Here is a 13,619-nt window from a genome sequence, read left to right on the forward strand (position 1 = left end):
ACCAAACTGTATTTATATATGAAGTTGCCCTCTTAGTCATGGCAAATCTCTTACACATATTATGAGATTAGGCTGTTTAAGGATTAGTATTCTTTTTGCTAAAAATACTAAACTGTCAAAACATTCCATAAAACACACATAAAAAGAATGTATGAATTAAAGTCAATCCTTGTTCCGTTAGTACATTTTAATAAGAGATTAAACTACGCTGCAATTTAAATTCAGGTCAAAGAAAAGAGATTCACACGTGTTATACACAAGGACGATTTAATCCTGCATTTTTCTGCAGTGACACCCACTGGGGGCTATTTATGGATTGAAACTGCATTTGCCCAGAACTGCGAACATTAAGAATCTTTACATGAAGTCCCATGTGTCGATACAGGCACACAGGCATCTCCCAGCACCAACAGCATACGTAACACGTACCAAATGGTCTCGATGGATACATTTGCTTTATCAGATAATAATATTTAGTAAAATTCACAGTTAATGCAGAATTTCTTTAAAATTTACATCTTTACTACACATTCTAAGATTTTAATTATTTAAAAAAACATTCATTCCAGATTGTAATTTGCAATGGCAACCACCAACAGGTTCTAAACTTCCGCAGGCATCTGGAGTGCTTGAGACACCGTGAGTCTTCTTTTCAGTTTGCAGCACCTGACTTAAGACCTTTATAAAAACAAAGTTTAAATTCATTTAGTGCGTTCAGTAAAATGATCAGTTTCTCTTGTGAGGAAAACATGTTTCAATTGCTATTTCCCAGACAATATATTGAGCGTGGGTTTGTAATACCTGCAACTGGTTAGCAGAATTTCACATCATAATGCATGGCCAGAACCAGAACTCAGCCTCTGTGAGTGGCCTTCCACTCAGAACAATGCATGATATTCTGCCACATAAGGCGCCATTGTTTCTTTAACCATCTCCCGACTGTTCATTTATATCATTTGCAATTTTTTTGATGAGCAACATCGTGATGAACACAAAACTTACATCTTTAGGGTAATGTCGAAGAAGTGGCTTAAGGGGTCAAACAGTGCAGATGGTGTTAAGGCTTTTAATATACTTCACCAAATAACATCCAGAATAGCTTGAACAGCTCCTACCAACAGGATGCAGATGTGCCCACATAGTGGACTTGGTTGGTAACAATGAAGCCAATTCACCCACAAATCTATCAGATGCTCAAGCATCTCACAACTAACACACCAAAGAAGCAAGGAGATAGTTATTACTGGTGATGAAGCCAAATTAAAGTTCTTTAAAACATTATTCAGTTTTGAATCATGATTTGATTAAATCATGACCATTAAGAAAAAACAGATAAACTTCCCACAAAAAGTCTACAGTGTTTTTCCAAAAATAAAAAGTTTAAAAGAGAGAAAGAGAAGTCAGTACCAAGTGACCAAAAAGTTTTATTTGACTAAATTCTATTTCATGCATAAGCATGACAGTCTCCCCTGTTAATTAGACTTTGGCAATAAAAAAAACAAGCAGCCTCGCACAGAACAGTGAAGACGCCGGGGCGAGGGGAGCCTACAGTTTGACTGTAGGATAAATAATTTTTTTTTTTTTCAAAAGGCCTCTCCCCCTTTGGCTGTATCAACTCTCAGTTCAGACCATTAAATACAGACAAATTTTCAAAATCACTTCTTCACTTCGCCAAGATCTTCAATGCTATCATCATCCACCTATAAAACACGAATAATTACATTTTATGAGTTGTGGTATCAAATAACAGGGAAGCAACCAGCTTTGAAAACTTCTCCCTGTGGATGGATACAGCCCACATACGCACCTCTGGCCACTTCTCCTGAATGACGTCGATGATGTCGTCCGTGAAGTCTCCCTGAATGATGATCTCGTCCTCCCCTGTCACTGAGGCGCCACAGGAGAACTTTTGAGCAAAAAATCTTTGTGCTTCTTTCAGATCAATTTCTGTTATTTTAAGGAAAAAACAGCAAGACTGTAATTAGAATTGTATGTCAAAGACAGCTTTCCATTTTGAAATTTGACCTGCATTTTAAATCCTTAAGACAGATCGCGCTAATGGGTCTCATATTCCTTTCAGAGCAATAGCTACTACTACACACAGAGGTCTTACAAATTCAAAGGTTCAAAGTCAAATAAAACTGCAGTACATAAAAAAAGCATGACCCACAGTATTCATGACTCATAGAGTAAAACCAAAATAAATCCAGTAACACAATTCCATTACATACGCTCTTCTGAGTACAATGAAGTTCTTTTGTTTACCCCTTAAAAACAAAACAAAAAACAAAAAAACCTTACAGCAGAGAAACAAACCCAGTATCTATCATGTGGCCCGGTGACTGCTTTGCAGTCTGTGCTGTCCCACCAAGGGACCGCGGTCCACAATTCCACCCACTTCCACAATTCGGGCAAGGCCCAGGCGCCGACGGGCGCTGAGCAAGCCTGCGCCGCGCCGCCCGCCTCCCCTCCCCCTCCGCCGTCAGTCCCTGCGGGGCGAGCCGCACGCGCCCTCTGCCTGCAGGCCTGCCGGGCCAGGGCCGCGGCCCTGGGGGGCCTCCAAGGGGACCCTTTCTCACCCTCCTCATTCTACATAAACTGTGTCTGTGCAGAAATTCTGGAAAGGAAAAAGTTAAACATTCCCCTCTGCAAAAAATAGTAACATTTCTTCAAAATTTGATTTTGAAGCTAAAAAGAGACCTGTGAAATGTTCATACCATATTTTTAAAGAGAGAGAAAAAAATACATATACTTCACACATTTTAAACATACTTAAGATTAAACTCACCAAAAGTTGCAAGGCCACACACCCTTGTTACGTATTTCTTCTTTGCTCTGGGAATTTTGGCTATTGTAACCTTCTGCGGCACAGTCTTCTTTTTTTGTTTTATTTGACCCCTTCCACCTTGATTTATGAAGAGAGAGCGCAGCTTTAGTGTCTCCCCTGTAGTCTAGTCAGAGAGTGCGGTCTCTACACCCGTTGTTTTCGAAAAGCACCCATTAGAAATTCCTAAAGTATCTTTCCCTAATGCAAAACTAACGAACACATGCATGAGTCTCCTTTCAGTAAGAATGTGACGCACGCCAAACGCCGAGCTGAGGACATGGGACGAACGACACACAGCCCCTGCGCTCCGAGGACCCTCGGCCAGCGAAGCGAGACCCAGAGAGCCGAGCCGCCACGGCCCTCGGGGGCCGCCGGCACAGGACGCCAGACCGCGGCACGTCGCGGGGGACGGCCCGCTCCGCCCCTCAAGGGCCGAACGGGCTTCCCGGCAGAAGCCGCACTGGAGCTCCCTCGGGGTAAGGGGCTGTCCAGGCTGGAGGAGTTTAAGTTTAAGAAAGGACGTTCCAGGAAAAGGGAGCAAGTGCAGGCATGAGAAAAGGCACTGTATGTGAGAACTGCACCCGTCTTGATAAAGGACGCTTACGGATACGCAGCAGAGGAAGCCAGAAAAACGCAGGACCCCATACCAGCCGTGAAAGGAAGAGCACACCAAGCTCTGCTGTTCGACTTTACAGGGATGCGGAGACATGCCCCTGAATGACGGAGCAGGAATGAAGTCACCGGATGACGTCTCATCGGGGCCGCCCTACAGTGCGGAGGGCGGGTCTGCGGGCAGCAGGGCGGACAGGCACTGAGGGGCTCCTGCATGAGCCCAGGCAGAAACGATCGAAATCTAAGCTATCCCAATGGCAGCTCTCGGTACAGAACGGAGTGTAAGTAAGCAAGCAAAGTAACAGAACTTAGAACCCACTAAAAGGGACAAAAAGAGACCCTAAGACAGGCCGCAGATTCCTGGCTCAGAAGACGGGCTGACCTGTGCCGTCATCGACCCAAACAGAGAAAACGGAAGGCGTGGCTTTGGGAGGGCGGCCCCTGCGGCACCACGCCCACTTCCGGCCCAGAGACGCGGGCAGCGAGGGGTGGCGGCGGTTCCCAGCCTGGACAACGAGCACCCAAGGAGAAGGTGCGGAAAGGCACAGCCAGGGGGCAGCGTCCGGGGAAACACCCATTCCCGAGAGACAGGAGGGCGATGAGAAGTCTGCAGGGCAGACTGGGGAGAAGTGACAGAATGAAAAAGAATGTCACAGAACCAAGCAAGTACAACACCTCGAGAGGGGAGTGCTCAAACGCTCTCCTTCTGAGCTGAGCAATCACCCGGCCTCTGGGGACCCTACCCGAGGGCGTCCAGTGGCACGAAAGTCAGGACAGGACAGGCTGGGCAGGGAGCGCGGCGGCAGAACAGCGAGGAGTGTGCGCCTCGTCCTGTTGAAGAGGCCTGGCCAAGAGGCGAAGCAGAGGGATAAGGCAAAGGAAGACACGGGCTCCAGGGACATTTTTTAAAAGATGAAAGTCCTGAAAATACTTACAGACTAATTGGGGTCACAGGGGAGAAGGAAGGAAGAAGAAACAGGCAGGGACAGGATCCAGAGCAGAAGGACTTACTCTTAGGACAGACAGACAGGCATATGCAACACCAGTAAGAAATTCAACCGAGCTGTCAGAAGTAATGAGAAAAATTTTATACAAAGTTTTCAAATCATCAGCGAGTTGGCTGGCTGCCGACTACGGGCACATGGCAAAGACAGCCTGTGTCCTCAGGTCTGCTTTACCGCCGGAGCCCAAACACTGCCACACGGCGGACAGCGCGACTCTGCCCCCAGTGGCCACACGTGGACCCGCGGGAACGGGCGGCGGCCGCGCTCTGGAAAGGCCTTCATGACTGGCTTCTTCTGGCTAAGGGGAGTGGGTTCGTGTCCCTCCAATCACGGATTTAGGCCTCACCTCTCTTTTGTTTTTTCTTCTCTTCCTCTTCCCCTGCTGTTCCTTGACCTTCACTAATTCCAGCTTCTTGTTTGGGTGAGTTTTCTAGATGTAAAAACGAAATCCAAAACATTAACATCACTTCCTACTGATGTTAAAAGAAATCGCCTTTGAGCAACCACACACGTAGGTAATTTTACCAACAACTGAGCGTGGCATTTACAAAGCACAGGATTATAATGCTAGATTGCTATCAAATCTAATCCTGAAATCCGCATGGTAAGTGTATGGTGACAGAAGACAAAACAAAGTCTTCGATATGTGCTGACAATGTTTTAGCCACATGGAAGGAGCACGGAACACGCAGAACCCCGCAGGAGTGCCGGGCACCTAAACAGGCCCGTCTCGCTAATGGGAAGCCCGTCCGATCAGAAGGGCGCCCGCCCGCTCCTCAGGTCACATCCGCCCCGGGCAGGCCTCCCAGGGCCGCCCACGCAGACCGCCTGTGACACCAGGCCTGAGGGGTCCCGCCCCACCGTATGTGCATTTGTCTCAGGTATGTAAGCTTTAATGAAAGAAAAAAAGTTCATACCTACAGTGAGTTTTGCAAACTCATTGGGAAAGTTCTTCTCTAACCACTGTCTACATTTAGCAACATCAGGCATATATTCACAGTACTGGGGGAGACAAAGAACAAGGTGAGTTACAACAAAACATTTTCAGTCAACCAATATATTTTCATCTAAAATCATTCCCTGTACTTGCTACATGAAGAATAAAACCAGCTACTCTCGCCTGCCGTCTCATCTCCAGAAACCTGTATTCACCAGGGAAGGCCCCCGAAGGAGCAAGAAACTGAAAGGGACGAGGCACTGCCTCGCGGCTGTGATCTGTTCCTTCTCCGTCAAACAGAAGGGCCACGAGAAAAGGGAATGAACGCTCAGAAACAAGCACGTCTGCTTCCTGCTCTGGGCACATGGTGTCTCATTACTTTCATGGCCTGCCCAGAGCCTGACTGAGCAGCTCATTACCAAAAGTCTCACACATAACGCCTGTGTTCCCCTGCTTGCATGCTACATTTCAGCTTTAGCGTTACTCTTTGTTTTATTAGCTGACTGACTACTCATGAGTTCCCTATAAAAATCCAAACTGGAGAGACAAGTCCAAAAGGTGTACAAGTAAGACTCAAAATCTAAAGAAAACAAAACTGTAAGACCATAAAAATATTCTAAACCCAATTTCTCTATAAAGATTGAAAATCTAGTATCAAATGATAGAAAATGAAAAATAAGCCCTGGTTGGCATGGCTCAGTGGACTGAGCGTCGGCCTGTCAACCGAGGCTGCTGGTTCAATTCCTGGTCAGGGCACACGCCTGGGTTGCGGGCCAGGCCCCTGGTTGGGGGCGTGCACAGCAACTGATCCATGTTTCTCTCTCACATGGATGTTTCTCTCCTCCTTCTCCCTCCCTCCTCTCTTTCTAAAGATAAATAAATACAATCTTTAAAAAAAAAATGAAAAATAAGTTCTCAAGCTAGCCATAAAATCAACGACCTCAAATGCAGAAGTTAAAGAATGTTTAAAGAACTTACCTCTGTTGGTAATGAACAGACTGGGGAAATGGAGAGAAAAAAAAATTAAGAAATTTAAATATATATACATATACACATACAGCACTCATCATGACTTTCACTTTAAACTTGATAAAATGCCTCATTTCTACTTTTTCCTGCACTTTTTCTGTACTTTTCAGATGCCACCCATCGAGCCCACCTTTCTAAGGTAGAACGCGCGTGCTTAATGGAGACCCAGTCTCTCTGATCTAGGAGGAGCGCCCCCTGGAGTCGGTGAACGTCCGGCCCCGGCCTCGCCCGCCCGCCTTCACGTTTCACGGCCACCGCTTCGGCGGGTCTGACACTAAGCGAAAATGGGAACGTCTCCCTAAATAACCACCTGAATGGAGCCGGGTATTTAACAGCTTTGTCAAAAAAGCCACTACTTTTTATTCATACCAACACATTTGTAAACTTCAGTAGCACTCAGCTACCATTTCTTGGCAATACACTTTTCCTTTTCTTTTTCCTATGATGCTACATAAGATGAAGAAACTGCAAAGCCGGAAGGGATGCTGTCTCAACCTTGTCATTGTCTGGCTCACACGGGCTAACGGACCAGAGGACTCGAATGGTCCCCAATGTTAACAGTAATTCCATCACTGCGTCAACTGCTTCGTTCGCCTTTATTTCGCAGGCGAAGCGTGGAGGTCGGCGGGCCCAGCACCCTGAAGCGTGCGAGGGCGAGGCAGGCACACCCTACCAACCGCAGCGGTCCCCGTGTGCTGGGCACCTATTACGTCAGGCACTTTGCTGTGCTTTTTATTATCCGTGATTATGTTTCGTCATCACAACCCTACAAAGCTAGGAAGTGTCATATCTGTCAGATACAGGGGGAAAAAGTGAGACTTAGAGTAAGTAAGCCCCTCGCCCCTGCTTAGCAGAGCAGGACCTGAAGCCGGGCCTGCTTCTGAGGCTCACGCCCCTCACCACTGCCACAGAGCACACGGCACACACCGGCCGCAGCCGTGTGCCCGCCCGGCGACAGTGATCCGCCTCCTCGTGTTAAAGAGGAAGCCCAATAAAAGAGGCTGAGCAGCTCATCCGATGACCGTGGTGGTATGTGGCAGAAGAAAACAGGTGTCTCTGCAGCTCCAGTTTACCGAAGCTCTCCCTGGTTAGGCACCCTCACAGTTCAAGTTCAAATACTAGTAGGAACAAATATTCAGCCATACTTGCAGTATATAATTACAAGTTAAGTATCATTATAGCAAATTAACTAAAGCTTTAAAACTCGGCCCACCATTTCAAACTATGCTCAGTTCAGGACATTTTAACACAGTGAAAAAACCTGGACAAGTCTTCTGAGTTCACTGTTATTTGCTTTTAAAATCAATTTTCTGCCACAGATCACTTACTATTTGTAAACTAGCTGTTCAAGGCAAAGATCTCACGGCCACCTTGCGACCTCACATCACGAAGTGGGGCGCCTGACAGTATGTCCTGCTGCTGTAACACAGCGCGAAGAACAAAGTGCCCATCACCCGTGAAACGCCCTGCTCTAGTCTGAACGTCGGGCCCCTCCGAAGTCCCACCCGGAGGCCCTCTGCCCGACGGGGCGGCACGAGGAGGGGGCGCCTCCGGGAGCGTCGTGCTCCCTCACCCTTCGCAGCAGCCCTCTGAAGGAGCCTCTGCGGCTACCCATTTCATAAATGCGGGGATTGGCCGAGGCCACACAAGGAGTAAATGGCCAAGCCAGGACCCTACTCAGAATGACTTCGGTCGGAAGTCTCAAAGCTAAAGGCAGCCGTCCTCCCGGGGGCACGCCCGCCTCGCCGCCCTCGTCTCTCCCGGGCTCGCGCCAGCGCCCTGCTCCGACCAGCCTCTCCCCCGCGGACACCGTACCACCTCTCGCCACCGTATCACCCTTACGAAGTCCTACACCTTTCCCTGCAAGGTCTACCTGTTCCCTAGGGTTTCCCGCTTCTTTGGAAATTTCCCTGCTTCCCTCTGAACAGAGATCCCTCCCTTTCCTGAGCTCCGAAGTCACAGTTCTAGTCAGTACCAACTCATTTAACATTTAACATTCCTTAAACACTTGCTACAACTGGACCTTAATGCCCTCAAGGAAAAAGTAGCACTGTCCTCCCATCCCAGTGGACGGCACAGTGAACCAAGCTAGGGAGTGAAAGGAAAATAAACTTTTCTCAACAGAAATAATCATGAGGCAGATGGCCTATCTACTGCAGTTGTTCAAAAGCCGCTTCAGGAGAGACACAGGCCCCTGAACAGGGTGGCTTTCATACACCATATTTCTAAGTCCAGTTCATAAATCCAGTTCTAAGGATTTCTGTGGGTGTTTTTTCCATTTTTATAGGGATGACCTTGTAATTACGTTATGTCAATCTGACCATTTTTTCTTTCTCAGTGGAACCTAAAATAATGGTACATCTTATAAAATACGCAGTCTCAGATTTGATGAAGCAGGACACCGCTCTTCACTACACTAGGATACTTTTCTAATAATAACAGTAATAGTTAGCACTTGTTGCACTATGCTCTTGTGTTAGCCGCTGCACCAGAAGCTTCATACTGCACAGCCATCCGACTTGAGAGGCCCGCACCCGCTTCGCTTCACAGACCTCAACAAGCGCACCTCCAGCCCTCAGTGAATTAGGTCACGTGCCCAGGGCTCTGTGGCTGGTGACGCTGGTGTGTGACCCCCAAGGCAAACGATACAACCAAAGAGAACCCATACTGCTACAGGACTCAATCAACCCTATGAAGAGCTCCCCTGCTCACTCTCTCGCTGAGGTATCTGATACTATTTTTAATATCAAAAGTCCTGGATAAAGGACGTGCCGCTACGACTGCTGAGCTCAGCGCATGGCCTCTGCTTGCACAGCACCTGGTCTCCAGGTGAGGTCTCCAGTCCACGCACAAGAATGCGCGGTCCCGAGAACAAGGCCCTCGCTGACCTGTTTCCTGAGGAGTCCCCAGTGCCGAAAATATTGCTGGGCACCTAAGTGGTCAAAAACACTCACTTAAAAAAATTAATATTTCCTTCCTCACTTACTCTCTTGTACCTTCAAAGTTTCCTGAAACTTTCTGGGGCGCTAAGAAAATAAGAGCATTTACACTTCACAAATGTTCTGTAGCAAAAACAAGAGAAAATAGTCAAAGGGTTTTATAAAATGCTGATTCAAGCTACTCTTGCATGTTTTTAATCAAACCAAGAACGCTTTCCCAAGACTGTCCCACTGCCCATCGGGGACGCCCGCCCTGTCCTAGAGGAAATTCTAGCACAATGTGCTAATGCAGACGTGGGGACCGGCCAAAAGTTAAATACGTCAACACAAAGCTGCGCCGTCTCCAGACACGCCCGGGCTTCTCTTCCACGCTTCTTGTCACGCCTCAAGACCCCGCGACTGTCTTCTAAGAAGCCCTCCTTCAACAGCCGGACCAGCCCGCGGCCGTGGGCCGAGACACCTATTTGCCCATCTCTCTTCCACTGGACCCTGAGCTTCTCCCGGACAAGCAGCAAGCCTCTTCGCCCATCGCCCCCTCCCCAGGGAAGGACCCACCAAGTGACAGCCAGCTGAAAACGGCTCGCGAGGACCCAGCGCGGAACCTTTATCGCAAGGCACAGGGACACAGTGAGGAAAAGGCCACTCGCGCCCTGCACCACTTGCCTCCGCAGTAAAGGACTCGCAGCGGGTAATCTGCGTCTAACTTGGTGTTGCTCCTGGTGTCGCCTTTGCAGTCCTGCCCCCCGGCTTCGGAAATGTCAGCGGCCATCTCACACACCTGCGGGCAGGGAAAAGGGTCACCGCTTCACCGCTCCGGACCAAGAGGCCCGGGAAGCACCATTCGGGGCCGCTCTCGCCTCCTCCCCTCCAGCCCCCCCCCACCCCCGACCCAAGTCGGCTTCCCCTCGGTGGTGAAGTGAGGGATACAAGCCGCCGGGAGGATCTACAACACAGGAGCGACTGAGGCCACACCCTGGATCAGGTCTACAGGGAGGCGGGTGAACGGGCGCGGGGGGCGCTAGCAAAAGAGGAACTAATGGGGGAGAAGGATGGGGAGGACAACTTCGGCGGGGACAAGGCAAGAGGTCTGGGGCGGTATGGAGGGGTGCACACTGCAGCAGGAGAGAAAAGCCACAAAACAGGTGGAGGAAAAGAACCGACCAAGAAGGGGTGGGCCGCCGGAGGCCCGGAGGGCAGGGTCAGGAAAGGGGATGGCAGCGGGATGGGCCGGGGGCGCCGAGTCTCGGCAGAGAAGCTGGGGCAGGAGAGCCGGGAAGGGGCAAGAAGTCGTGGCACGGGGGTGGCAAGAGCGGCCCCGGTGTGAGAGGGGAGGTCCGACGCGAAGGGGCAAAGCCGGGGGCACCTGCGGGGCCCATGTGGGCGGGGATGTGGTGACGCCCGGCCCGGCCCCCTTCCGCCGGGCAGCACCTCGGCTCTCCCCACGTTATCTACACAAATTTCTCCGAAGCGGGAAAAGCGCGAGGGGTCGTTACCCAGGCGGTCGTACAGCCGCCGACGCCTCCGCTCCCGCCACTACCGCCAGCTCAAGCGACACATGCAACTCCTCTTCTCCGGCAAGGGCCACCCGAGAGCCCGTCTGCCGGCGCGGTCCCGCGAGACAATGAGCCTTTATCGCGAGACTCAGACCGCCGCTGGGTGGCTGTCGCGAGAAGCCAGGTAGGCGGAGAGGAAATGGGGAGCATGCGCGTCCGTTCGGGGGCGGGGCCAAACGGCAAAGAGTCTGACGGCCAGTAGGCGGTGCTCGTTAACCGCGGGAGAAGTCGGGTGGCGGGCGGTTTTGAGCGCGCCGAGGTGGGGCTGATTGGAACCGCGGAAACGTGCGTCGGAATCTGCTGGGACCCCAGGATAATGAGCCAGGAGCTCTGTCCCGGAGTCTGGGGTGTATCCCGGAGTCCTGACTGATCTCAAGCCCGATGGATCAGTCAGACACCCGCGGGGAGATCGCGGCTGGAAAAAGCGTTTCGTGTCGTTCAACCCTGTTCCTACATTAACAGAGTTACTCTTAAAAAGATAATGCCAGCGCTATTTAGGTTTTTCTCGTCTCCCACAATCTCACCACCCTCACGACATTTTCATCACCTTCTCCGTGTTCATCTGTCCTTGCATGTGTTGTACTTTGGAACTGATCTCAACCCAGGGCTTCCGTGCAGGGCAGTGAAGCCTAGGAGACGGACCCACACTCGGGTGTGTTAGTTTTGCTCCTAAGTCCCATTCATGATGTGGGAGCAACACTACAACATTTGTAGGGCTGTGACGATTAGGGAAAGATTTGGACAGAAATGTGTTCAGGGCAGGGAGTGGGGGGCGTTCTTTTTTGTTTTCCTTAATCCTCCACCATTCCCCTCCTTCACTGCCAACTACATTCGCGACTGCCACCACCACCTCCTTAAATTTTTTTGCTCAGAACTTACTCTGTTTGCTCATGACTCCGTCTGGCATAATGTCTTCCACCAGACTGTGACCTCCACTCTGGTATCTTTCTTTGGTAAGAGTCCTTTTCCTCCTCACCAAAGAGTCCCTAGTAGGTGACATCTTTGAAAGAAGATCTTGTTCCCAAGCACACGTTTGATTCCAATAATAGTTTCCAACTCCAATAATAATAGCTTCCACTTATTTTTTAAAAGATTTTTATTTAGTTTTAGAGAGAGGGGAAATGCGGGAGAAGGGGAGGGAGAGAAACATCAATTGCTCACCCCCAACAGGGGACCTGGCCTGCAACCCAGGCGTATGCCCTGACTGGGAATCCAAGGATGATCTTTCAGTTCACAGGCCAGCGCTCAAACCACTGAGCAACACCAGCCAGGGTATAGCTTCCATTTATTGACACCCACCTCCCACGATGTGCCAAGAACCTGCTCTTTTGGGGGTACAGAGTCCAGGGTGATTCATTCCACAAAACTTTCTTGGGTTCCCACTGTGCTCTGACACTGTGCTAGGCACCAGGCATCCAGTGACCAAGAGACAAAGTACTTCCTATCATTAAACAGTTTTACACATGGTTGCTGATATAAGCTAGGTATTACTATCTCTAATTTCTATATTGTAAAATCAAAGCCCATTGCTACGGGAAAGTGGTTTATAAGGGGACTAAATGGTAATGGGAAAATACACAATAAAGATTAAATAAAAAATAAATAAATAAAATAATGTTTTTAAAAACTCGAAGCCCGAAGGTGGAGATGAATTAAGTTCACATATATTTAAGATCACACTGATAATAGTGTGTTCAATTGATTTTAAGATACACATTTTTCATATTTTAATATCTCTCAAAACCAAATGCATCGCAATGGATGGAACCTGAGCATTGTATCATCAACTGGCAGCGTTTTTCTTTCTTTTTAAAAAATATTTATTGATTGATTTGAGAGGAGGAGAGAGAGAGAAATACCAAACCCGCAACCCTTGGCATATTGGGACGATGCTCTAACCAACTGAGCTACCAGGCCAAGGATTTTTCTTTCTTAGTGGTGTACAATATAAGGGCGCATCTTATCATCAGTGTCACTGTAGATGCGATGACACAGGGAGAGGTGGCCGGTCCCGCATGGTAGACCCAATGTCTTCAATTCCATTCCTAACTCTTGTCCTACTCTGCTTTGCAGGGAAGAGGGCGCCGGTGGGTATAGACTGTATTCCCAGGCTTCCTTGTTCCAGAGCTTCCATCCGGCTGGGTTCGGCCAACGGAGGCAGCCGCGGGAGCTGCCCCTCTCCCACCCACCCACCCTTTCACACAGCGTGGCTTGCAGTAAGGAGCGGGTTCTCTTCGCATCGGTGGGGCATTCCTGTAACACAGCGCCCTCTCTGTCTATAGCCTAGGGGCGGTGATGGCTGCTTGCTGCTCCTAATCCCTGAGCTGCCTCAGCTGCTCCTGTTTAGTTTCTCATTCCCCTGAGTGAACTTCTCTGCTTTCCATGCTTCCCCGGGGCTCTGTTTTCTGCACAGCCTCGGCGGGACACTGTGGCATTCACACCCAGACCGCGCTCCCGAACACCCGCCACAGCCCGGCAGCTCCCTGGCTCTAAAGGGGGAACAATGTACTAAGGAGGCATCATGCGGGTTTCTCACCAGGAAGCCAGACTCTTTGAGAGGCAGCTGAGTTATTGCCAAGAACAGAGAATCCACTTGTACACCAAGCATTGTCAGAGAATGGACAATATCTTTCAGACTTAAGTATCACTAATTTTCTAGTATAAATTATAGTTTTGTCCCAACTAACATCCCAATGCTGAATCTGACCGGCCTGGCTC

The 13,619-nt window shown here is 49.4% G+C and overlaps 1 protein-coding gene across 1 annotated transcript; it reads right to left on the bottom strand.

Moving 5' to 3' along the window:
* Positions 1–32: 32 nt before the first annotated feature.
* Positions 33–10,965, bottom strand: DENR (density regulated re-initiation and release factor). Its single transcript, XM_054594069.1, has 8 exons — positions 10,842–10,965; positions 10,012–10,126; positions 6,359–6,378; positions 5,361–5,445; positions 4,790–4,873; positions 2,789–2,905; positions 1,808–1,947; positions 33–1,700 (listed from the first exon to the last, which is right to left on the bottom strand). Exons 2-8 carry the CDS (start codon positions 10,115–10,117, stop codon positions 1,656–1,658), a joined length of 597 nt encoding a protein of 198 aa, XP_054450044.1. The 5' UTR covers positions 10,118–10,126; positions 10,842–10,965; the 3' UTR covers positions 33–1,655.
* Between the last annotated feature and the right edge of the window lie 2,654 nt (positions 10,966–13,619).

The sequence above is a fragment of the Pteronotus mesoamericanus genome, unplaced genomic scaffold, assembly GCF_021234165.1.
Source record: "Pteronotus mesoamericanus isolate MK-2021 breed Mesoamerican mustached bat unplaced genomic scaffold, CSHL_Meso_final scaffold_507, whole genome shotgun sequence".
Lineage (NCBI taxonomy): Eukaryota > Metazoa > Chordata > Mammalia > Chiroptera > Mormoopidae > Pteronotus > Pteronotus mesoamericanus.